The 27,147-nt window shown below is 38.5% G+C and overlaps 1 protein-coding gene across 1 annotated transcript in view; it reads right to left on the reverse strand.

The window, feature by feature from the left end:
* Nucleotides 1-27,147, reverse strand: part of Maob (monoamine oxidase B) — a 109,116-nt gene that overhangs the window by 60,838 nt on the left and 21,131 nt on the right. Inside the window, exons 2-3 of the mRNA XM_038315967.1 lie at nt 2,743-2,837; nt 989-1,126 (exon numbers count right to left, since the gene is read on the reverse strand). Of these exons, the coding sequence (XP_038171895.1) occupies nt 989-1,126; nt 2,743-2,837 (233 nt within the window). The remainder of the gene's footprint in view (nt 1-988; nt 1,127-2,742; nt 2,838-27,147) is intronic.

The raw sequence follows: 27,147 nt of genomic DNA on the forward strand, positions 1-27,147 counted from the left end.
AGGGGAGGAGATAGAAATTTTTAATAAAAAAATGAGGGGAAAAAAAGAAAATACTATCACCCAATTGGCCTTCAGGTAAAAAAAAAAGACTATAAATAAAACCTTCTAGCAGTTCTTTTGTGGTAGGACTCCACAGTGATGCCTAGAATAGATGACTCTTTGCTTAGCCTAAATTATCAATGGCTTTGGGAATAAAGTGAGGATTATGGAAAAATGGGGGAATGGGGAGGTGTGAGACAAGAAGAGTCCTGATGGGAGAACTAGAATCCACAGAAAGGTGTGGTCAGTGAGAAATCCTCAGGGACTCTTTTGTCTGCCAGCTTTTCTGTTTATCAAAAGTGGTTCATTCGTCAAACCCTCAGCAATGTGTGCTACACAGAGATTCTCTGAAGAACTCAAGGAACTTAATATGATGAGGTAAATGTTAACCATGGCTGGCACAGAGAAAAAGAAGAAGAGGCCTGTAGGCGATGAAAGGTGAATAAGTATAGGTATGGAGGAGGAGAAAATGAGTCACAAATGATCCTAGGAAAGAAAGAGAGACACAACCTATTCAGGTAAATCTTGGGAGGGGAGTTGATAGAGATTCCATGACATGGGTGGGCTTTGATTATCGAGCCACTTTTACATCAATTTTCAGAGAAGAATAACTTTAACTGTCATGTAGGATGCAATGGAAAACATATCAAAATATTTGAGGAGTCATATTACAAACAGTGTTTGTAATAGAAAGTCTAGGGAAACATTTCAAAACTATAAACAGATTTTTACATAACATGCAAGTGCCACAAGTATTTAAATAGAGACATTTAATAAGCGAATCACAAATATTTTTCTACTGAATTTGTAATATAGTTTACTAAATGGAAGTATGATTTTGTCAACAGCTTTCCTAACTAGATTTAGAATTGCCACCTAATTTATCTTTGATCATTATGAATGTATTCTGAGATGGGCTGAAAACCTTCTGTGCCTGTTTTAGGCTTACCTTTACATGGTGGATCAGACGCTCAACTTCATTCACTTTATAGGTCTCCAATCCGAGCTCCTTGGCCAACCGTAGGATACGATTCTGGGTTGGTCCAACATAAGATCCTCCAAGGTCCACATATTTAACATTTTTATTCTGTTGTTTCATGAGATGTAAACAAAGATGACTGCTTGAAATAACATTTCTAAATTAAACATTTCTGAAACAAGTAATTAACATCAAACAGGTTATAGATCCGTTTGAACTGCATCTGTAGAAAACTGAGTTCTGTTCTCAACTCTTCTTTGCCTGATTCACATGACTTAATTATTAAATCAATCTTTAATTTAAAAGAAAATTGATCACTGAAAAGGCAAGGGATGTCAGAACCCATCACTCACAATAGAGCCCAATATCTTCAACTACACCTCAGCCAAACTTATGAGTCAGTGACATTAGTAGTGGCGTGGCTTGTCTGTGTTGATTTAATCATTTTCTGTCTAGTCCCTGCTCCCCCAGAGGAGTCATTTGTCACCATAAAAAATATTATTCTCTATGGACAAATAAAACATACTATAGATACACACAATGGAACACTATCCACATTTTACAAAGAGGAGAATTCTGTCATTTAGCACAACATACATGCATCTGATGAACATTATGCTAAGTGAAATAAATCAGAGAAAGGTAAGTGTTATATAATCTTGCTTATATGTGGAATCTAAAAAGAGTTAAACTTATAAAAGTAAAGAATACTATGGTGTGTACTAGAGGTTTTATGGGTGTGAATGTTAGGAACAGAGGGAATGAAGAGTGACTGCCAAAAGCATACAAGCTTCAGCTAGATAGGAGGAGTAAGTTTTGAGCTGTAATGCATAGTAAGGTGGCCCTTGTTGATAATAATGCATTGTATATTTCAAAAAACCTAAGAGTAGATTTCAAGTATGTTGCCACAAAAATGTCCAGTGAGCGAGATAACGGTTAATGAACTTGATTTAATCACCCACATTGTATATGTGTCACGTTGTACTCCATAAATGTAGCATAATTACAATTTGATGTTTAAAAACAAAATTAATTAAAATAGATAAATGAATAATTAACTAAAATGAGACTCCCCATGCACCCCTGAATTTAGTTTGTATAGTTGAAATGACTGTGTTAGTTCTAGAGGAGCCTCCAAATTAGAATTCGGAAGTCCAGACTTCTGATAGTGTTCTTGCTACTGCTATAATCCAGTCTACCTATTTATTTTCCTCCTTCCCATTCCTAGGTCTACAATGTTAATTATGAACTGAGAAGACTGAAACAGAGAGAAGGAAGAAAGAGTTGAAAGAGAGATAAATTAAGAGAAGATTAGGCAACTCATGTGCTTAGCATGTGCAAGTTCCTAGACGGAACATTCTTAGCACTCATGATGATGATGATGATGATAAAGAAAAAGAGAGGCATTATAAGGAAAATTCTGGAGTCATGTTACCCCCTCTTAGAAAATCGGTAACAAAGACTTTCATGGAATACAAAAGTCTAAAAACACAATTCAGGGGTGGGCGGTGGTGGTGCATGCCTTTAATTCCAGCACTTGGGAGGCAGAGGCAGGCAGATCTCAGTGAATTAGAGGCCAGCCTGGTCTACAAAGTGAGTTTTGGAACATCCTGGACTATTACACAGAGAAACCCTGTCTCAAAAATCAAAAAGAAGGAAAGAAAAAGAAAAACCGCAACTCATGCTTCAGACCATGTTTCTCATTCTGATCCTTAGTGTCTTACCCTAATTGTGTAAGTCCTGCCTCCCACACGATTCCGTGCTTCCAGAACCACCACACTGAGGCCAGAGTCATGTAGAAGTTTGGCTGCTGCCATACCTGGGGAAATGTATAAGAAAACATTATGAAGAAATCTGCTTCAAGAATGCAGACACGTGCTTCGTGGTACTGGCCAACAAGAACAGTCATGATCACACAAGCTCTACTACACAACTTAAGGCATAGATGGAATTCTCTGTAGTGGCCTCCAGTCTCCATCTATGAAACCACATGATACTTCTAGAAAGAATAAAATACACTTTGTTATCAGTGACTATCTGAATAAACATTCCATGATACTATGCCAATAATATCCCTATTTTAACAACAAAATTATAGGTCAGACAACCTAATGCAGGAGCACAATCAAGAACATTCATATGCTGGAGCCAAAAAAGTCCAATTCTAGCTACGTACTCCATTTTTAGTTTGACTCTGAGAAGCAATAATGTGGGAGAGAACAAGCCTTCAGCAGCCATGAGTGGGCCGAGGCTTTACTGAGAAATTGGAGTTTCCAAAGTTCATAAAATATTTCAAAGCTACAGTCATAAAAACTGACCCTATATACATCTTAATTTCAGATATGCCTGATCACTGCTCAGATATACCTGATCAAATATGCTTGATCATGTCTGATGAAATGGCTCCAATCCATGTACTTTTATTGTTCATTCAGTCAAAATTATTTATTGAGTGCCCATGTATAGTTGCTTGCCTAATGCATCCCAGACATAGCTTGTAAATCCCTATGCTCATTTTTGTGTATGAGGTGACTTTTGAAAGGAACGTTTTTCTCTCTTATTGAAAATAGATTTTTTTCTCACATAATATGTCCAGATATGTTTTCCTCTCACTCGACTTCCCCCAGATCCTCTCCAGTCACCCTCCTGCCCGAATCCATCCCCATTCTGTCTCTCAGTAGAAAACAAACAAGGTCCCACGCCTTTAAAACCACTCGGGCTATAGCTGTGATTCAAAAGTAGGTCATTTGCTTGGCACGTGGGAAACCCAAGGTTTCTCTACATAGCATTGCCAAATATAAAAATATGAAATACATGCACTCAGAGAATACAGCAAGAGCTGACCCCAAGAACAGATGCTCTTACAGTAAATAGAATTTACTTCTTTCTTCACAGGACGAAACAAAATCAAAGAAATGCTAAAATGCTACTGTACCTCACAGATACATGAAACAGTTTCTCTTTCATAAACAATGACTATGTGATGTTAGGCCCCACTACCACAGCACACCTAATGCTTGCTACCAAAAAGCTATGGTCATGTTTCCTTGTATCAATTCATGCTGGGAGTGTGGTTTAGTACCCCAGTTGCATTAAAAAGAAAAAAAGGGAGACTAATAGTACATTGTTTTAATAAATACATTCCAACAGGCTAGTGAGCTAAAGTTCTTTGATAGCCTCTTTTTGTTGTTGTTGTTGTTTTTGTATTTTTTTGAGACAGGGCTTCTCTGTGTAACAGTCCTAGCTGTTCTGGAAGTAGCACTTGTAGACCAGGTTGTCCTCGAACTCACAGAGATCCGCCTGCCTCTGCCTACCGAGTGCTGGGACTAAAGATGTACTGGTACCACCACTCAGCTCGCTAGCCTCTTTTTCTGTCTGGGCCTACATTGAAAGTAAGTGAAAAAGCAGTTCCTTTCTAGCATCTGTGTCTGACTCAAGGTCAGTCCCATCTCTGGTGACATCTCTCAATGTGCACTGCAGTCCCATCTCTGGTGACATCTCTCAATGTGCACTGCAGTCTCATCTCTGGTGACATCTCTCAATGTGCACTGCAGTCTCATCTCTGGTGACATCTCTCAATGTGCACTACAGTCTCATCTCTGGTGACATCTCTCAATGTACACTGCAGTCTCATCTCTGGTGACATCTCTCAATGTGCACTACAGTGAGAATCCCCACTTCTAAGCATCTTTTTCACTTTATCAGGACCAATGTGTTTTTGAAGACACACTTGAGTGTTGTGGGCTGGTAAGAATCCATTGGACATAATCTGAGTCTCAGTGCAGAAGCATAAAGAGCCAAAGAGTGATTTTCACAGAGAAAACCCATTTTCCAGAGAGATTGGATCAACATTTCATTGTTTGTCGTAATGTCTCTTTCCATCCCTTTCCCCAGAGGCAGGCTCAATGCTTCCAGTTGGTGGCAGAGTAAGTTCCCAGAGTCCACACTGTGAGCAGTCACACCTGTAGCACAGAAGCATCTCAGGACTCAGTTTTAGGAATGCAGGGCTTGAAGTTCTAACTCCAGTTTCTCAATTTTACCCCCATAACAGGAAAAAACTATAACTATTTTTTACTAAAATTCAAAATTGCAGACAATCTGAGGTCCTTTTTCTTATCAATCATCACTCCACGATATCAAATACGCAGCAATAGTTACCAGCAAGTTCATGTAGAGCTCAGCAGCATGCTGAGGCTTAAAGAAAAGAGCCAGGAAAGAAATACAGCCTGACTTCCAGATACTCGCATATGCGATTCCACAAAGGGTACCCCTGTCTTTTAATGAATACAGCTGCTCAATAATATCTGACGAGAAGCATAGACAATTATTAAAACAAACCATGAAATCGAGCTCTCTCTACCTTTTTTACATTATAATTATGCACAAATGACAAAAACATTATTAAGCAATATGTAAGTATGTTTTTTGATTCCCCTTTTTAAAATTTATGTTCAGGATGCTTGAGGGAACATTTGAAACATCTGTTAGGCATCAGCTGACAAAAAGGGAAAATTAAAAATACAAAAATTGATTTAACTGGAACAAATGAGGATGGCTTAGGGCATCATTGAATTTAGCAGTCAGAGTCCAGTCAGGATGTCATTAAGATGGTGAAGAAGGAGTACCTGTCAAGAGATGCCAGAGTGATCACAGATAAAGAGACAGGGAATTGACTACTTAAACAATAGGCAAATGCTAAATCTCCTAAGTTTCCTGGCTCAAAATGTATTATTCTCCTGGGTTTCATTCTGTTTTGGGTTTGGAAGCTTTAAAACATTTGTCACTGAAGCAAAATATGAGAAATAGTACATTCTTTGGGAAGGCCGGAAAATGTCTATGTTCAATAATTCCTGTTTTAAAACCTTCATAAATTATCAGCAATTTTTACCCCCCAAAACACTAGACAAGATAGTTGTCCCTGACTAAACATGAAGCAGTTTCTGAATATAATATAATAATATTTTTAAGGGATTCATACTATCAGCTACCACCTAAAATATGGAGCACTTACTTTTGTGTTCAATGCTTTCTACAAAGCCTATTTTGTCTTCAACACAAGGGGGATAACTATTTTTATCCTCAATTTCAACAACCAAATAGGTTACATAATCAGTAAATGGTAGAACCAGAGTTGAACCCAAAAACCTCACCTCTTAGCCACCATTCTTGGTCCAAAAAAAGGAAGATTAAAAATATAATAACATTATATAGCAATCCTTAGAAATATAATAACATGATATAGCAATCCTTAGAAATTATATGAAAGTATTCTGCTCTCTGTCTAAATATTAGGAACCAGCACACAATCAGGTTTCCTTTTGAACAGATGTTTGGCTTCTGAAACGGATTTCAAAGCAAGCTTATCATCACTGTGGACTCCTGCAGGGTTAATGAAATTTGACTTTTATGTGCAGGGTCAATTAATATTTCACAAAAATCATTATTTGGCTCTTTCAGAAATAGTCCATATAGTCCCTTAAGACACAAATAATAGAAATACACATATAATAATATGAAATTGCATAAAGATTGCACTTTGCCAGGTCTGGTGGTAAGCCTGCAATCTCAGTGATCTGAAGACTAAGGCAGACAGTGCACAAGTTCAAGTCCAGCCTCACAGTGAGACCATGTCTGAAATTATTTTAAAGACCTACAAATGAGTGACATGCAGCATCATTAGCATTTGTGCTTCCAGTTTGGAACTGCAGAACATGGCTTGACTTAGATTCTGGGGGAGACTGCAAAAAATCAGAGTCCCCATCTACCTTGCTCTCTGTTGTGCCAATGTGTTTCATGTCCTTCAGATTAATCTGTGATAGCTAACAAGTTTTTACACTTTCAAATAGGAAACTAATTGTCTTGGAAGGAATATAAAACATCTGCACTTTATTACTACATAAAGGCTTTTGCAGTCTAAAGTTACAGAGAGGGAAAGAGAAAGAAAGAGAAAGAGACAGAGACACAGAGAGAAACAATCCTGGTAACAAAAATTGACAATAAAATTCACAGTACCTCTAAGTTCCTCTAACATTGTAACCCTGACAAATGATATAGGCATTCTTTTAGGACTTATAAAAACAATAATATGTAAATAGCCCTCATAACCTCTGTCACTTCTGACAAAGCAGTGTGGTTTGCCTGGGGCAGTTCAAAGCAGTGTTTTTCTGTGTAGCCTTGGCTGTCCTAGAATTGGCTCTGAAGGCCAGGCTGGCTTCGAACTCTGCCTCCTGAGAGTTGGGATTAAAGGCATGTGCCACCACCCCCTGGGCAAAGCAATGGTTTTTTTGAGGAAATTCTAGAAACATCCAAGCAAACTTCTGATCAAAGAACTGGAGTTCTTTGATGTCTTCAAAGAATATGTTTCTTTAGTTATTTAACACAAATATACCCCCCAAAAAGGCCTGGAGTAAGAAGAAAAACATCCTCTGTTAGAAGTCCAGTTTCTTCTGGGAAAGAGGCATGAGTAGGAAGAAGGCAGATGATAAAAAGCCACTATGCCGGTTAGGCCACAGCTAAAACAGCTCACAGGTGCAGCAGTGCTGAGAGCCAGCTTTGCTACTCCAGGGAGGTAGGCAAATGGAAAGTGAAGCACACAGAGGCTCAGGAGTACTCACTTAGCAAGTGGCACAGACAGTGTTCCAATCTCAGCACGCTGACTCTAAATGCGAATCCCACGTGACGAAGTGAAACATGAAGGGGCTATTTAACTGTGAAGCACAGTGAACCGCCCCTTGGATATATTCCATCATCTGAGCGCAGCTTATTCCTTGCCTTTGTACAAATAACTAGAAAGTAAAGTATATGTTCCTGGCAGGTAAAGTTCTAAAAGGTCTTTTATGAAGCGAATGACATTCACAAAGACGCAAATGCCTTGATTGACAGAGTGGAGACTGGATGGCATTCCCTTTTCCTGTGTCGCCAGGATACCGTACATGGAGCTCAGAAAGCTCATTTCCAGGATGATAAGATGGTCATTATCTATGTTTTCTCTCTTCCTGTGCCAGGATACAGTTGGTATTTAAATGTGTTTGTTGAATGGTTGTATTTAATATCACTAAACAAAGATGACTCTTAATAGAAATGATTTTTGATAAGAAATAAATGGGTATAGTAATATCTAAGCCTTTTCATGTTTTTTAAGAAACTAAAATATTTAGGTATGTTGAAACTGATTTCTTTTTGTCACATCAAGTATGGTAAGATACCCCTGGATTTTGTAAAAGAACAAGAGACGGCCCAATGATAATAACAACCAATGTGTATGGTACTGTAGTTTCCAACATGCCCACACATTCAATCTTCAATAAGGTTAGCATTGTTGTGTCCATTTCTCAGATTAGGAAATAAAGACTTGCTCAGAGTTCCACACCTAGTGAAGGCAGAATGGGGCCTAAACTATTTCTCTGTTACTAGGTCCTATGTGTTCGCCACTAACCATAGTCATTTCCATAACAAAATCTTTTCACTGTTGAATTCTTGAAGCAGGCAGAATTTGAATTAAAATCAGAATGTTTCCTTTATTGACTTTCTTGGAAAGAATATCTTGATAACAATCATCTGGAGTCTGCCAGTATCCAAAGCTCTGGGACATGCTCATTGAGGAGAGATCCAAATATATTTGGAGCAAGAAGTACACATTGAGAAGAGCTCTGAGGAAATAATTCCCTGTATTTTATTCAGAATGACTCTTCCCTGGCAAGATACCCATCATAATTTGGGGCAAAATTAAAACAACATATACCACGCATACACACATATGCTTGCCACTGAGAAACATGAGAATTATGTTATTTACATGTTCTCTACCCCCTAACACAGATAAAAAGACAGATTCCAAATCTTCTTTTAAGAGTAGTTTGCCCTGTTTTCTCCAAGACATTCAAAATACATAACACAAAAACAAAGAGCAACGGCTTGTATGATACAGGAGACCTTCACTGACGCCTCAGGCCAAGGAGTGATTTATGCTCTTGAAAGGGCTACAAAACATCAAACTTCCATAAGTTGCCATAGAAACTTTTTTCCAGATGCAGCTGCTTTGAGATACTCAAATGAAGTTGTCTGAAAAGGCCTTTCAGAATATACCTAAAACCATAAAAATTGTTTCTTCATCACATTTTATATGCAAATGATGGCACTTTTAGAAAATGTCAGCCATTATAATGAGTCTTGTTTCATAAAGAAGCATTTTTCTTTCCCCTTTGTTGTTGGAAAGCAGCTGAGTATCTTTTGTGCCTCACAAATGCACCAGACAAAATGTATTGCTGGTTTACCTCCACACTATCTTCCAGGAATAAAGGAAGCACATCCAAAATTACAGATTCTCTTTCTCAAGTATATGTGAATTATTTATTTTTAAAACCAGTCCGTAGCTTTTAATTAACCTGCTTCAAATCTTCCTCTGTAGCAGATTAAGATGTTTAGAAATAGATACACCCTTCTGGAAAACAACTGTGAGCATTTTTATTTGTTTGTTTGGTTTGGTTTTTACCATGTGTATGGTAGCACAAACAATCCTAACACTCAAAATACTGAGGCAGGAGGATCTTAAGTTTGAGCACTACAAGACCCAATATCACACACACACACACACACACACACACAAGAATCACTGGGTCTTTTTGCTTTATGTATTATTGTGGTGATCAGGGTAGTAGTGTTGAGGATGGTACCCAAAGCCTCATGCAAGCTGACTTCATCCCTAGCCTTCAAACTGTCTTAAGTATAATAGAAGTTCCCTTGATGATGGCCTGAGGAGAAAAGATTTGTGGCTCCAGTTCTATATTACCAATACAAGTTTTAGAATTGCAAGCACCTTTAATGCAGACTATAATATTGGGGAGCTGTAAGACTCCTTGATACTCACTTTCAGACTCAGGGTATTTCTCAAATAAGTGTTTGTCACAAATAGTATGAAGGGGGTAACGGATCTACTTTCCCCCTTTATCAGGCATGAGATAACAGATTAAGAATTCTAGGAAATAATTAAACACAGGCATGGCCAGGGAAAAGAGATCTGAGTGTGACATAAGGACTGAATGGAGGAAGTAAGGTTAGTCTTGGCTTATATGTGCCCCTCTACTTCTGGAGCCCAGAACTGTTTCCTTTGCCTGTGGATTAAGCCTAAGAGGACTGCCTGGAAGTGAAGGGAAACCTTACTGTTCTTCTGCAGTACAAGCTCTTGGCTCAATGGGCCGCTTTCCAGTTGCGTAAACATGGACAAATGCTCACTTCTTGGAGCCTCTCTTTACTTTCTCACAGGATAAAGCGATTAGATGGGGCTCTTTCCAGTCAGTGACTAAATGAAATGAGGTAGCATGGGGATCACACAAGACAGCGCATTACACAAATGCTAGCTCCATGACCCCAAAGCATGTACTTTGCAAAATCTGAAATGGACGTAACATCTGCAGATGTGAATATAACATATATAGTATGTGTGCTTCTGGAGGAAGAGAACGGGCAATTTAAACAGTTTTGTTTAAGGAGATGTGTATCAAAATAGTTAAGGGCAAAATGTCATTTCTGTGATTTATTTTGAAATGCTTCTACAGGGAAAAGGGGTTGATAGATGGACAGACAAATGGAAAAACAGAATGTATACAATACATAATGCAAATGCAGCAAAAATTCATTATAGAATATAGTTCATTAGGCATGAACATTTGCTATATAATTCTCTAAAATTTTTCATAGTAAGGAAATTCTGGGGAAAATTTAAATTAGTTTTTATTTAGCGGCACTTGTCAGAGACTTAATGTATCATGCAACTCCACTAGGATACATATTGGCTATTTATACGTTTTAATATAATATTTCTTTATAACATGGGGAAACAGAGAATATAAGTACTTTTGTAAGAGCAGAAAATTCTTATTACATATCCTGTAAAACATACTAAAGTAATTGGTCCATTTGGATCATGTCGTTAAAATTGGCCATGCATTTGCCAAAAAGCTTCCTGTTAAGACAAGTATCTCCTTCCTTGATTGGTGGTGTATTTCAGTGAGACATCACTTGCCTGGGACTTGGGGGATCCTGGGTTCCATCACTAGCATCACAGTGACAATCTAAACACTCTTCACACCACTGACCTTCATCTAGATGCTGAGGAGGAGTTTGTGTCTAAACCATGCCTTGCCTCTAAAATGATAAATCTCAACAGGAGAAGCACAAGCACAGAGGAAAGGGTGACTACAACGTACAGCTGTATGGGAAATGATACTGCTTCATTCAGTGATCAACTGCATAATGTGATGGTAGGTCCCTAAGACCAAATTACCTAGTAATTCTGTCACTACCTGAGATCATGTTGAGGAGAAGTTTGTGTCACAATGCCCAAAATACTAAACAGAAATAACTTAGGCAGGAAAAATATTTGCTTTGGCTCATGGCTTCAGAGGGGCCTGTTAATGAGCCTTGTGTTATTGAGTACAACATCATAAAAATGAAAGTATGTGCCAGAAAAGAGATGTTCACTTCATGGCTGACTAGAGTACAGAAAGGAAACTGGCCATGCTGTTAGCTTCCATCTGCCTTTTATTTAGTCTTTGGCACCCATGGGATATTGCTATGCGCACTGAGAGTGGGACTTTCTCCTCTCTGTGAACCTTCTCTGGAAATAGCCTCATAGACATACCCAATTTAGGTAATTCTAAATGCAGTCAAGTTAACAACAAAGATTATACATCACAAGTACACTATAATGTTATCACTGTTGTCATAAGTGACTCCATCTTTATTCCTCTTCCTTTCCCCCTCCTCAGACAATGTTCTTCACATTGTATTCCTGTGATCGTGCTTATTTTCATGATCTGTTTCCAAGACCATGAAACTGATTTAAAATGGAATCATTTCAACCTCAAGATAAAAGAATGATGTCATGAAGGGTTCACCACCTCAAGTCTAGGACAGATGGTCCAGCACAGGATCCTGGGAAAATGCTGATCTTTGTTCATAGCCATTAACCTGATCTCTATACAAGTATTCATCACGTCCTCAAAGAAATGGAAGATGGTAATTAAGATATTAATCTTTCTCTTTCCAGATTGAACAACAAAAACCCTACTTTCTTTCTTGCCAGTACTCATCTTTTGGGCACTGGAGATGAGAGAGGGCTTCTAGGCCTGAGTTTAGGAACACAGTGATGAAACTGCCAAAGTATACACATGTTAGAGTCTGTTCCAATATTTATCTAGTGCATGTTTATATTTGGAAATAGAAGCACACTTGGTACAATTGGGTTACAGAAAAACTGAGAAATGAGAACATAACAATGAAAAATAGTGTGTCCTGTGAAGAAAAAAACAAGAATTCCTCTTCTTATTTCCCATCCTTGTGATGCAACAAAGGCCAGCCAGAGTTAGCAGAGTGTTCATGACTCTGAAAGACTTGAGGCTGAGTCCTTTGCTGGAATCTTCAGGAAAAGAAAATTTGCTCTCACCTGAGGAGCCACGAGCTAGGTGAAGGACAACCATGATGTTGATGAGTAAGTTGTGGTAGCACACCATGATACATTGAATAGGGTGTTTATTCCCTCCACTTCTCCACTGAAATTCATGCCTTGAAACTCAATTCCCTTAGAACTACAAAATGTAATTTTATGTGAGAGCAGTCTTTACAGAAAGTATCAAATTAAATTGAAGTCATTAGGATAGATCTTAACCCTAACTAAAATGGGAAATTTAGACATAAAGACCTGTGTACAAGAATGCTACATGAATATTAAAGCAAGGATCAGACTGATGCCCCTTAAAGCCAAGAAGTGCCAAAGGCTTCTTAAAAGTCATCCGAAGTTAAGGGAGGGACAGGAATCAGTCCTCTTATAGGTGTCAGGGGAAAGCAACCTTGCCAACACGTTGATGTGAGTCTGCTCTTTTAAGCCATCTCCTCTGTGTTTCTTTGGTACAGCAGTGCTAGGAAAGTGATGAGTACCTGCAGCCTTATCATCACAGTAAGTTAACTTCATTGATAACTACACTTATTTGGGAATGTCACAAAAATGCAAGTCCTAATTAGGCAGGCTAGGCCGGCATTTCTTATGTTTTCAGGAACACTGAGGTGTTAAGGGATGGTGATAAGAGAGCATTTCTAGAAAATTTGTATTGCAGAATGTTTGGGTGGCTTGGAGAATGGAGCATTGTCCTAAATAGTGCCGATGTTAGATAAGAAACCAGCTGAGAGTCATAGTAACAAAGTTTAAAAACAGCACTGCATCCCTGATAAATAGCATAAGAAAATGAGAGGGCTTGACCCTGCAACACAGAACAGGTCAGCAAATAGTAATGAGGGGAAGAGAACCATCTGGCACCTAGAAAAGGACTAGAACTTTCTTAAAATAAACATTTTCAAATATTCTCTGACCAAGGTTAAATACATTCTATGCTTACTACAGATTCTGTAGCATTTGTAGAATGTCTTGAGTCTACATCTCCCATTAAACTCTACTGAAGCTAAATAATTCTCAAAAATATTTATATAAGTGTTTAACTTACCCAAAAGAACTCTGGTGTCAGAACCTCATCTCCCCACAGTGCCTCAACAAAGCTATAACAAGCCCAGACCCAAGAAGCTCCATCTGACCAGCTCCAATACTTTGGCTCTCTGGGGAATGAAAGCCTGTCCAGAATTTGAACTTGACTGGAAATAGACCATTAAGAAACATGCATGGGAAAGTCTGACATTTGAGGATTTAACAATCACTTTCAGACAGAAATCACAAAAGAATCTATTCTAGCATTAAAATCCTGGGCTCCAGCAACCACAGATCAAGCAGATTCTTCCTTTCAAAATTACATTTCTTCATTCATCCATTTATGTAGTATAGTTGTGGGTGTGGGATTCCCACAGCACATGTGGGGGTGTCAGAGAACAATATGCAAAAGGTAGTTCTATCCTTCTCAACCATGTGGGTCCCTGGTATTAAACTCAGGGTGTCAGAGTTGGTGGCAAGTGCCTCTGCCCACTGAGCCATGTTATTGACTCAGGTTCTTCTTTATTTGGTTAAAAAGATTCTCTATATATATTATATATATATTTTATATGTTTATATATTATATATATTATTAAATATATTATATATAAGTATTATATATAAGTATTGTATATATATATATATATATATATATAAAATATACATAGAGACAGAGATATAGTGTGTGTGTAACTTCCAGGAATCTGTTCTCACCTTCCATTATGTTCTTTTCTAAGGATCGAAATCCTGTCTTTTTGGGTTTGGCTGGAAGTACCTTTACTTGCTCAATCATTTCACTGATTTTTTTTAAATTTAAATTGTCTCATATCAACACAGTATCATCAAAACAGGTAACTGTAAAACTAGTACTTGGGAGGCAGAGGCAGGCAGATCATGAATTGTGGCCTGGGCTTCGTAATGAGTTGCAGGCCATCCTCAGCTACAGAGAGAGACCCTATCTCAGAAAAACACAAAAGGAAAATGCAATAGTGTATAGATCTGGAGCTATGTAAAATGCACAGACACATGCTCCATGTCTAGCATGATAGTGTATGCATGCATGCACACATTTATGCACAAAGCGTATGTACATTCTACAACTATGAGCAACATACATGTTCAAGAGCTAGTGTCTTAAAATGCAATTAGATTAGTGGATATAGGGCCTTCACTGTTAGCAGCATCCACTGTCAGCACTTAGTAGAAAGCCCTGCCCTGTCCTTCAGTGTTCCTCATTTTGAGCTATCTTGACATAAAATCAGAGTTGAGCAAGGCAGCAGCATAAAAATGCTTCCCAGAAGTGATTCCCTGCCTCAAGGTGGCCTCAGCCTTCTTGAGAAAGGAAACATACCTGTTGTGTTTTCTTCCCCATCCCTCAGTGCTTTGCAAGTGACTTTGACATCAAGGTTCTCATCTCCTAAGTACTAGCCCCAGGAAACCAATTGTCTGGCCTTGTCTCATAGTTATAGAATCGGAAGTCCTAGCAAGATCTGCTCCTTTGGGTTGCATTTCAAGGCAGGGCTGGAAAAGCACAAAGTTCCCAGGAGTGGTTGCCTAGTGCAGGTAAAGTGTCAAAGATGCAGCAGTGAGCCAACAGCCACGAGGATGAGCTGCGGCAACATGCTAGAATACTACTCAGCGGTAAAAAACAATGACATCTTGAATTTTGCATGCAAATGGATGGAAATAGAAAACACTATTCTGAGTGAGAACCTCCACCTGGCGAGAGATGAAGAAAATGACTGAGCCCCACATTGGAGCACCGGACTGAGCTCCCAAGGTCCTGATGAGGAACAGAAAGAGAGAGAACATGAAAAAGAAAGTCAGGACCGTGAGGGAACCTCCACCTGGCGATAGATGAAGAAAATGACTGAGCCCCACATTGGAGCACTGGACTGAGCTCCCAAGGTCCTGATGAGGAGCAGAAGGAGAGAGAACATGAGAAAGAAAGTCAGGACCGTGAGGGGTGCGTTCACCCATGGAGACGGTGGGACAGAACTAATGGGAGATCCCCAACTCCAGTTGGAATGGGACTGATGGAACATGCGACCAAACCAGACTCTCTGAATGTGGCCGACGGTGGGGGCTGACTGAGAAGCAAAGGACAATGGCACTGGGCTCTGATTCTTCTGCATGGACGGTCTCTGTGGGAGCCTTCTCAGCTTGGTCGATCACCTTCCTGGACCTGGGGGGAGTTGGAAAGACCTTGGTCTTAACATAGAGTAGGGAACCCTGATGGCTCCTTGGCCTGGAGAGGGAGGGAGGGGGTTATGGGTGGAGGGGAGGGGAGGGAAGGGGGAGGAGGAGGGAAGGAGATGGAAATTTTTAAATATAAAAAAATAAACCATAAAAAAAGATGAGGAAGGTGAGCCCTCAACAAGAGCGCTCGGATGAAATAGCCAGGCACTGGAGAGACAGCCCCAATACGGGAGAGACTTGGCCTCCTGAGTGCTACTTTGGATTTCCTCCATGCTATCATCTGGGCCTCATCTTATTATTGGAAATGTGGCTTCACCAGAGGAAATGATTTCCCTGGGACCTTGTTAATCCCAATCAGCTCTCTCCATGACTTCGAAGATGACGGTTCTTCCTGTCTCCTCACAGAGCTCCTTGTCAAGTCATTAAAAAAATGTCTAGTTTAGGGAATTTACAAGCTAATGACCATTAGCTACACTGAAACCCGGTAAACAAATGGCATCCATTATTCTCTGATTTTCCTCATTTTTTTACATAGACTCAGTCATACCCAGGAGTTCAAATCTAAAAGTCAGGCTTTGTCATTGAGTTGGTTCCTGGTAACTATTACCCAATGCATCCAAAAAGTATGACCCAACTCTTGTCAGTTTCTCTCATCTCTTGTCTCTTCTGCAGTGTGTGAGTGAAAGCCAGTGTGGTTTTTTGTTGTAGGCAAGTGTGTTCTCTGTCACTGGGCTGTGCTCCCTGCCCTTTCTCCTACTCCCTGCTCCACGGTCTGGTGACACTGAGCCATGCAGTTCTTCTCACACTACACACTAGAGTTCTTGGCTCACCTCCCAAACACAGCTCATCTGTCACCTCCTCTAGTCCTAAGTTTTTTTCTCAGCAGCTAGTAAGGTGTCTCTGGATCCTCATGTTTCTACAGTAGTGAGTGCTTCCCCAAGAAGAAAGAGACCAGGACCAAAAGAAGGTGTTCTGAACAGTATGTAACTAAATGCACAGGAATCTTTCAGGGAGATCAAAAATTTTAAACTTTTCCCTAAAATTATTTTTGGAAAAAGACGTTTCCTGTTATTTCCCACCACCACACTGGAGATAGGTTAAAATCTTTCCCGCTGGTGATAAAAGATTTAACAGAAAGAAAGCCAAAATAAGCTGGCAATGTTTGTGAAGACAAGGCCTCAGATGGAACACAGATGGCTTTACCTGTGCTTTTATTAGCTTTGACTCTTTGTTCAGAGACCAGTATGCTTTATAAGGTAATATAAAGAGAATTCTCACTCTCAGGTGTCAGAACCAGTATCAGAAGGGGATAAAACTGAACACTTCTACAAAGATCTAGGGGAACCATCTATGATGGTCTGGGTAAATTACTGCTGGGGTGTCTGGAGCTGAGATCTAGCTTTCCAATCATGTTATTACATCTGTTTAGCTTAAATTCAAATGATCCTAAATGCACTAGGAAAATATAGATATCTTTCTGAGTGGTGGTCCCAAACCCTTGCCAATTCAATGGCCTTAATTAAGTTTAGGTGACTTTGAATTGCTTCCAAAAGGAAACTTTAGTATATTTTTAAAAATTAGACAAATCTTATATTCGGTGTCCTCAACAGGTTTCAAATCATTCTCTTTTTTTTTTATTATTTTTATTGATTGAGAATCTCATATCATGCCCCTGATCACAATTAGCATGGCATCAGGTGGCAGGCTTCAAGTATCATGGGCACAGACATCAACACAGCCCTTGGTCACATCAGGACCACTGACCCACTCATGACCCTCAGCGGCTGCTCAGACCATGAGCCTTGACGTGGACTCTGGTGGTTACACATGCCACTCACATCAGCATGGCTCCCTCAGACAGCAAAGCCCAAGGGCATCACCAAAGCATTAGGCAGTGGCACAGACCTTGTATGTCCACAATGATCTCAGGCTTCATCTTGACCTGGGGTAGCAGCATGGACCACCAACACCAACATGGCTTCTTATGGCATCGCAGACCACGGTGGTCCTTTCAGGAGGTCTACTCTGGAAGGTGAACCTTTTCACATCTTGGGCCTCTGTTGTTGCCCAGAGCTAGGGGGATCTCACAGCCAGGGGCAGGTTCAGGGACTGAGTCTGTGCCTGCTTAAGCTCCAGGCTGTTGTAAACCATTTATCCAGCCCTGTTGGAAAATGACAACATGTAGATCTCAGCCCTCTGAGATGTCACTGCCATCACATCTCCAGTTCTGCCTTTCTCCCCAGCACATGCACGGGTCAAGCTTTTCTACCTTTCCCACATCTCCATCACGTATTTGTTCATTGTAGTGACATCTTTCCACCCAGGGCCTTGAGTTCAGGGCAGCACTTTAGATGTCAATTTGCAGACCTATTTAAAGAGTGAAAATATTTGCCCCTAACTCATCAAGTAGTTGTGGAAAAGGACACATTATACAGCATAGTGTCATTGCATGACAAATACCCAAGAAATACGTATGAATGAATGAGGAGTCTAATACCTTAGAAAATACATAACTTGGTGTCAAATTAATCCTGTATCTTAGGTCCTATGAAATCTTTAACAAATAATTTATTTACTTTTACTGATTTGAATTTATAAAACAAGGACTGTAGCGAGTATTTATCTTACAACTTATATGCCATCATGAAGAGAAGTCATGGCAGGAGCTCAAGGCAGAGAGAGTTGGAGACAGGAACTGAAGCCAAGACTACAGGAGAATAGTATTTACTGGTTTGCATCATGGCCTGCTCACCCTACTTTCTTATATACCCTAAGGCCACCTGTCTAGGTTTGACACTGCCCACAGTGGGGTAGACCCTTCCACAGTAATAATTAATCTAGAAAATTGCAACACAAACTTTCCCACAGGTCACTGTGATAGTGCCATTTTCTCGATTAAGGCTGCCTCTTCCCAGATGGTCCCAGCTTGTATCAAGTTGAAAAAAAACTAACCAGAATAGTGTCAAACATTTGTAATGCCAATAGTTAAGAGACTGAGACAGCAAGATCTAGAGATCCAGGATAACCTGAACTTCACAGAACATTTAAGACTAGTCTGACTTACCTAGCAAAACACTTTCTCAAGAAACTAAGAACTGAGGATGCAAGTTGGTGGTAAAATGCTTGCATAACATCTGTGAATCACTAGGTATATTTTACAGCAATGCAAAACATAAAAATTGACTCTATCTCCCAGGCCAGGCTGATACAAAGGTTACTTGCACAAAATTATTTTCTTTTATGGGGCCCTGTTATTGTGATGAACAGACTGAGCTTGGAAACTTGTGGTTCTTCTATTTCTTCTTAATTTTCCTGTCCCTAAAATGTTTATTGACAATATAACAGATTTTTACACAACAACTCTCCCATGGTTTGGCTCAATGCAGATGATTTATAGATCAAGTCTTGCAATATTGGCATAACCTCCTAGGTTGTAGTATTTCATTAAACTGCGTCACACACACAATAACTAAGTCTGAAACTGCTGTCCTCAATCTGTAGAGAAACCAATAGATAACACATGCCATGGATTGGACAGCCAGTTAGCTGAGTTGCGGAAGATGCAGAATGGTTCATTTTTCAAAGAACTTACTCTGATTAGTCCCATCAGAACACACTTCTACTCTAAATCTTGCATATTACAAAACTTATTGTAATGTTAGTATGACATTAAATGCAACACCACAGATGTCTTGAAAAATTTTCAGTTCCCAAATTTTCTTTTTCAACTGTCTTTTTTTTTGTTTTGTTAAGATCATTTGCATGCACATGATAGCATATGTATATGGGGTGTGTGTGTGTGTCTGTCTCTGTGTGTGTTGTGTGTATGTTCATGTGTGCAAATGCCAAGGCATACATGTTGAGGTCAGAAGACAACCTTGGCTATTGGTCCTTGCCTTCCACCTTGCTTGAAATAGTATCTCTTTGCTGTTTACTGTGCATAATATGGGCTATCTGGCCTGAAGACTCTGGGATATCTCCTGTCTCTTCATCCCATGTTGCAGAAGTAGCTCCGGGGTTACAGATGCTCTGCTTTATATGATCTCAGGCCATTCAAACTCAAATTCTCAAGTTTGTTCAGCAAGTACGTTAATAACTGAGTCACTGCCTGAGATAAGAATGTGTTTTTAAGCTTTTTTTTAAATTTTAAATAGAGTACAGGTGATGGTGGCACATGCTGTTAAGCCCAGCACTTAGGAGGCAGAGTCACGCAGATCTCTGTAAGTTAGAGACCAGCCTGGTCTACACAGTAAGTTCCAGACCAGCCAGTGCTATTATACACAGACCCTGTCTCAACAAAAAAATAGAGGACCTGACTTTCCAGGTAGTGGTAGGGAGGTGGTGGTGGTGGTTCTAAAAGGAGCTGGGGAACAAATGGGAATTAATATGGTTATAATTCATTGTATGAAACTCTCAAAAAACTAATAAAATATTGTTTTCAAAAGACTTACTTTTTAAAAAAAATATTTTTATGTATGTGTGTCTGTGAGTGTATGCCATATGAATGCAATGCCCACAGAGGTCAGAAGAGGTATCAAAGTCCCTGAAACTGGAATTACTTGTACCCACTATTCATAGATGCCTGCACAGAAGCACACATAAAAGAACATTTTCAAAAATGACACCCAAAGCCGGGCGGTGGTGGCGCACGCCTTTAATCCCAGCACTCGGGAGGCAGAGGCAGGTGGATCTCTGTGAGTTCGAGACCAGCCTGGTCTACAAGAGCTAGTTCCAGGATAGGCTTCAAAGCTACAGAGAAACCCTGTCTCGAAAAACCAAAAAAAAAAATGACACCCAAAAGAAGGCAAAAAGAAAACCAATAAAGTGGGGGAGTAACTAAGGAAGACATTGGGCATCAACCTCTAACTTCCAAAAACATACACACATGCGTGTGTGCACACCCACACACATGCACAACCCACATGAACATGTATAAACACCACATATACACTAATAACCAATAAGCCACCTAAAAAAATGCCTGTCTATGAACTACTGATAGAGATAAGTAATTAGTGAAGGATAAACCAGGGAGGGGTACTGGAAGAGTTGAAGAGCCTCTTTCTTAAGGAAAGTTGTGTTAATGTCTGACACATGGTATCAAGGGTAAGTGTATTATAACAGGTTGGAACAATTATTGCAAAGGTCTTAGGATGAGAAGAGTCTTTGCATGTCTAAGGAACAGAAACAAATATCTACACACATTTTTTCAAGTGTTTTCAAGTACTTCAAACAAACTCTTTGCACTCCAAAGCTTTTGGGCGCAGTTCTAAACTATCGTATCAGTTAGCATTGTAAGTTGAAATGTGAAACCATGTGCAATGAGAGGCCGGCTCCATTCCACCTTGCTGAAGGGAGATGTAATTCAGGTCTCAGGAGCCTTTCATTCTTGACAAATCCTTCCTGGATGAAGAAACAAGTCTTTTGCCAACTGAAAATGGTGGTGTCAACACTCACACCCAAAATTGCAAAATGAATTACAACATTTAAAAGATTTTAGTGGAAAAACCTTAAATTCAGACAAGATGCTGTGATGTTATTTTTTTCCCTTTTCCTCTTGTCTCTCTGGATTTCTGCTTATCTCCAGGAGACTTTATTTCTGAATACTCTTTGAATCTTTGTGGGGGTTCATTCTTACATATATCCTTGGCTCTGTGTCTCACTGTATCTAATTTTATTCCATTATTCCTCAGTTCCATTGCCTTTGACCAAGTACAAAACCAGTAATTATCAATTTCCACATTTGTCTGCTTGGCAAAAAATACACAGTGATTTGGAAATCAACTTAGTGAGATCAGGTTTTGTTTTGTTCTTTCTCTTTCTGCAGCATTAGGGATGAGATTCAGGGCTTTATATATGCTAGGCAAGAACTCAACTGCTGATCCATAAAACTAGTACTAAAGGTGACTTTTGAAACCACCAAGTTTCTTCACAATTATATAAAAATGATAGAATCATAGTATATATTATACATACAATAGTACTACAGAAAAACCATTCAAAGAAACCTACTTATCAGATTAGGGTATTTTAATTCCAGTATCAGGCATCACCCTGTGGCTATTGTCCATGCACCTGGGCATGAAAGCAATACACCAGTCATGGTCAGAAAGACTCACAGAAGCATGTGTATGCAGCTTAAGGGAGTAGAGGCTCTGGCAAGTTGAGAGAGAAATTCAAAAGGCTTGACTAAGGCCGTTTGAATATTAGCTATCTGTCAGTACGGAAAGGTAAATAAGAGATGGTTTATTCAAAATGGAGGATGAATTCTGCCCCATGCTACAATTGTAAGCAAGTCAAAAAAGGGAATGAATAAAAGTCATTCTCCCAGGAAATATCATTGAATTATTTATAGATCCAAGAAAAATATTTGTGTTTTCTAGTAATTATAAATGAAAAATTACCATTTTACCTCTCAATTTGTGAATACCACTTTCATTCTCAATTTGGGAAAGATATAAAAAAGATAATTAATGGTCCCAAGAGTGAAACAAAACAAGCCAGAAAGAAGATTGGGAAAATTCTTAGAAAAGCAATTTGCCGGGACGTGTCATAAGTCTTAAACTACCAATGTTTTAAAACCAGGCATAATTACTTTGTGATTCAATATTTACGGAAAGACTGCCAAATTTGGAAAAGGTAATTATTCCTGAGTAGCTTTAGTACAGTATCATTTATAATAAAAACACACACAAATAATGCATAATGATCTGTAGCTTAGTATTGGGCAATTAAACTATGATAAGCTTCATTTGATGTTCTTGAAAACATTATGTTTTCAAAGGCTATCATATGTATATATATATATCATATATATCATATATGGTTAATTTGTAGTATCTAGAAAAACAGAAAACTGTATCTAAAATAATATAAACATGTGACACACACATAGAGACAAAGCAAACAGTCATATGAAGAAAATACACCCAATGTGTATATTTAGTTGTTTTTGAATGGTGGAAATTTAATGTGCACACATAAAAATAATTCATCCAGAAGCCGGGGTTGGGGCACCTTAGTAGAGTGTCAGCATGGGATAAGTCAAGTCCTGGGTTACATCATAAGCAATACACACACACACACACACACACACACATCAGCCCACCAATCTCTAATTAGTCATAATACCATGTGAACCATTTCATTTACTAGACTTTTATCAGGATTCTTTACCTTAATAACTTTTATAAATTTATACATTTTAGAGACCTAAATCAATTATTGAGAGTCACATAATTATAAATCTTCTTAATAAATTACAGCCTACATTTCTTTATATTAGCCTTCCATACTTTCAAGACAAAGGAAGCAAGTACACTGAAAGCAATTTTTCTCAAAGCTCAACTTTATATCAATTTAAATGAAAATACATTCAGCTATTTATTTGCTACTTTATAAAACTTCCTTCAGTGAGGGAGTGGGGAAAGATATATATATTAGTTTTTCAAGGCCAGGAAGTTGTTTCCCTTAATTGCTTTTTGTTTAATGCCATCAATGTGTTTTTATTAGATTACACTGCAAATTTTGGAATCTAATAGCGTTGTTTAGATTGTGCTCTCTAAACTGATTAATTTAATGTATTGTTTATCAGTTAAAGGATTGAACTGGGTCAGGGTCTAACAGATATACCTCAATATTCATATGAAAGCAGTGGCTAAGAAAAATATTTACTGTGTGTTAAATATAACATTTAATATGGCAGTTAGAGAGATGGCTTGGCTTGCAGAGAGCCTGGACTTGGTTCCCATCTTCCATATGACAACTCACAAACATGTCTCTAATTCCAGTTCTGGGAGATCTGTTGTCCCCTTCTGGTTTCAGAAGATACCAAGATCATTTGTGGTGTACATATTTATATGCAGATAAAACACTCATGCAGTGTATAAAATAAAAAATTTAAAACAGAAATTTAAATATTTATTCATGCAGATATATGTATTCTGTGTATTTCTAGACACACACTTAAATATACATACAATTGTAAACATTTTTAACTCTGGTCTTCATGTGAGTGTTGAGCTATTCTATTTATTTTGTAAATATGAATACATATAAACACACACACACATATATGCTATCGGTAAAAATAGACATAAAATATCACTCACCATAAATCTGTTGTTGAGAATAATCATTTTGGTGATTATTATGTTTTACCTTCTATAGTGTTATATTGTTTGTATTTTAATAAATAAATCTTGACTGAAGAACAGAGGTAAGTCTAAAGCCACTAGAGTTCAGGTAATAGTGACACACACTTTTAATCCCAGGATTTGGACGACAGAGGCAGATGATCTCTGTGAGTTCAAGACCATCCTGGGTCACTCAAGATCAACGTAGAAACAAATCCAGTTGGTGGTGGCCTAAACTTTTAATCCCAGTTCTAGGGAGTCATGCCTTTAATCCTAGCACCAGAAGGAACATAAAATGAGAGGAGTGAAAGGTTTAAGCTGCTTAGTTTGCAGTCACCCAGTCTTGGTAGAGGTAAGACTTCTCTAGTGTCTTGGCTTTTCTGGTTTTCTGGTTGGATTTATTTATTAAAATACAAATAATAGCCACTATAACCTTCATTAGTATCCATGGGTGTCAATTATGAATGGAAAACTAAAGTGTGTCCAATTTTCTATTCAGTTTGCTGTTCATTCCTGTAAATTTACCTTGTTTCATATTATTTCCCAGAGCACCATCCAGCAAATACGCACCTCAAACAATAGATGGATAAACAGTGCTTTGATGAATGGCTTTACCTTTGCCAATGTGTGAGCTTATTTGGACTTTGGGCTTAACTACACAAAGGAGGTTTAAATTTGACTCTAGGTCAAGACTCAAGATGTCCCAGAGTCAGATTTAAAAGGATGGGAGTGGCATGGTTTGGCATGGTTCATGGGTTCTACTTAGTTTTTAGAAAGCTAAGTAAGGTCAGAAAAGGGTCAACTCCAAGGCAGTATCCTGCCTGAGGAAGCTAAGCTGCCTAAGAATCTTGCCTAGTGAATCTCCCTCAGTCACAACCATCTAAGAAAAACATATAGAAGAAGTAAATGACCCAGTAATCCAGGCTTCTCTACCCACTTTTTGGAAGGCAGTTGATACAAATTACTTTCTAAATGTACCTGCAACTGTAAGGTTTCTGGTCAACCATTGCAGACCAGTTTTCAACTTATGACAATGACCTTCAAAAGTGAAAAGAAAAAGTTTTCAAATGACTTTGAAATTCATCCTAGGCACATACCCAATATAAATGAAAATGTGTCCACCCATTGTGTACAGATATTTATGGAAACCTTATAATAGCCAGAAAGTGAAAAGATCTTAGGTGTTTGTCAACTAATGAATAAATAAATTATGGGTTAGTCATACCACAGAATATTGTTCATCCTTAAAGAGAACTAAAGTGCTGATACACATGGAAACATGGATGAACCTTGAAAACATTTCACTAAGGTGAAAGAAGCCAGGCATGAAAGACCATGTAGTGAATGTTTCCATCCATAAGAAATGCCAAGAATAGGCAAATCTATTGAGAGAGAAAAGCAGTTAGCTGTCAGAGATGGGGGTAGCAGTGATGAGTAAGAGGGAAGAGGTTGGAGAAATTACTTCTAATATTTTTTCTTTGTGGAATGGCAAAAATATTTTAAAAATTCATATTGGTTGCAACCATCACACAGTCCTGTGAAATATGTTCAGAAAACCAAATAATGTGACATTTTAGATGAGTAAGTTATATGGTGTATGAATGGTGCTTCAGCAAAACCGCTATTGAAAAATACTTCGATGTAATTTTGGAACTTAATATAGCTAATTATTATTGCTATCATTGATTTTACAGGTTACCCAAGGGTTGATTTTTGGTTTGGCATTGGTTATTATTTTATTTGTTAAAATGATTGCAGGTTCCAGACTGACCCAGGACTTACAGTATAGTTCAAGTTATTGTCAAACTCTCCGTTCTTGCTCCACTCTCTCAGTGCTGTGGTTATAGAGGGGTTATAGAGCATCTCTGATATCTAGCCATTTGAAGAGTTGAATTGAAGATGTGATGACAGGTTTTGATGCCCATTCTTATTACCTCAATATACACTTGCAAAGGCAACCATTGCTTCCTGGAGCCACTGTAACTCACTCTTTGAAGGCTTTCTTGGTGGCTGTTCATACTTCTGGACTCCCTGAATCTGAAATCTCCCCAGTGCCTCAGTGGGGATAACTGAAGAGTCTTCTCAACTCCCAAACAGGATTGAGCTCCAGGCTTGAAAACACATTGTTGTACCATTATTCAATGCCTCATTTCTTATTGGTACAATTTGGTTCACTTCAATAATAAATAAGGCTTTCAGATCCTTCTCAGGGTCTGCTTCTAGAAGAACCCAAACCAAGATTTGGGTTCTTCCTTTTTCTCTTCTCAAATAATATTCATAACTTCCCTTACCTAGCTCTGTAGTTTAGATTTATACCAAACCAGAGAGAGACAAAGACATAAAGAGTTTGAAGTTAGTCTTTGTTGGTTTGGGTTAATAACACCAAGCCTCCATAAATCATAAAACTGTAATAAAACTTTATTAAATGAATAACTCTAATAAATTACCTGTATGAGAAATGTGGTGGTCTTGGTACCAGGATCTCTGGAACCACTGTCTGTCCTTGAGGGTCCTTACCAGAAAATTCTGGGACCTCAACGCTAGCAGTACCCAGTGTAGTATAAGGAGTGAGCAACTACAACACCCCACCAAAACACCACGAATGGCTTGAAGGAAGCAGAGTAGGGACTGGAGCTGACAGAGGCAGCCAAAAGGTAGTGCATAAAAAACCATCTGTACCCTCTAGGGTTTAATATTGCAATTTTTAATGCATGTCATCTTCTTAGTACATAACATAAATTTCTTTCCTGATCTTTAATCCTTGGGCTAAATGCATTTTACAACTGAATTTCAAATTTAAGGAACAACATCATACACAGATGCCTATTATGAAAGTCTTATCAAGAACTGAGACAGCCATCAAGTATTAACCTGCACTTTTATATCTTCTATAAACAAGACACATCAATTCTGATCAGGTTTTAAATGCTTAGAGCTCTGAGCTCTATCAGTTTGAAAAAGAAAAACGAACAAGGTGTTGTATCTTGTATTATGGTAGATTGGAGCCATAACCTGTTATCAACCACTGAGGATGTCAATGTTTTTAAAAAATGGAACAAAAAAACTTAAGGGAAATGAGGATATTTCTTTGAAATAACCTCCTTAGTCTCTTGGTCACAATACAACTGTATCCTAAAAGATACCCTTTAATCTTTATTAACCCTATTAAAATAACTCAGAAAAGAAAGACAGCACAGAAAAAGTTCAAATGTTATTCAAAGAACACAACTCTAAATCGTATATCTAAAAAAATTCAAAAGGTCTCATGATATAGCTTAGCAAGATAGCATTTGTCTAACCTGCAAAGACCCTGAGTTACATGT

The sequence above is a fragment of the Arvicola amphibius genome, chromosome X (assembly GCF_903992535.2).
Source record: "Arvicola amphibius chromosome X, mArvAmp1.2, whole genome shotgun sequence".
Lineage (NCBI taxonomy): Eukaryota > Metazoa > Chordata > Mammalia > Rodentia > Cricetidae > Arvicola > Arvicola amphibius.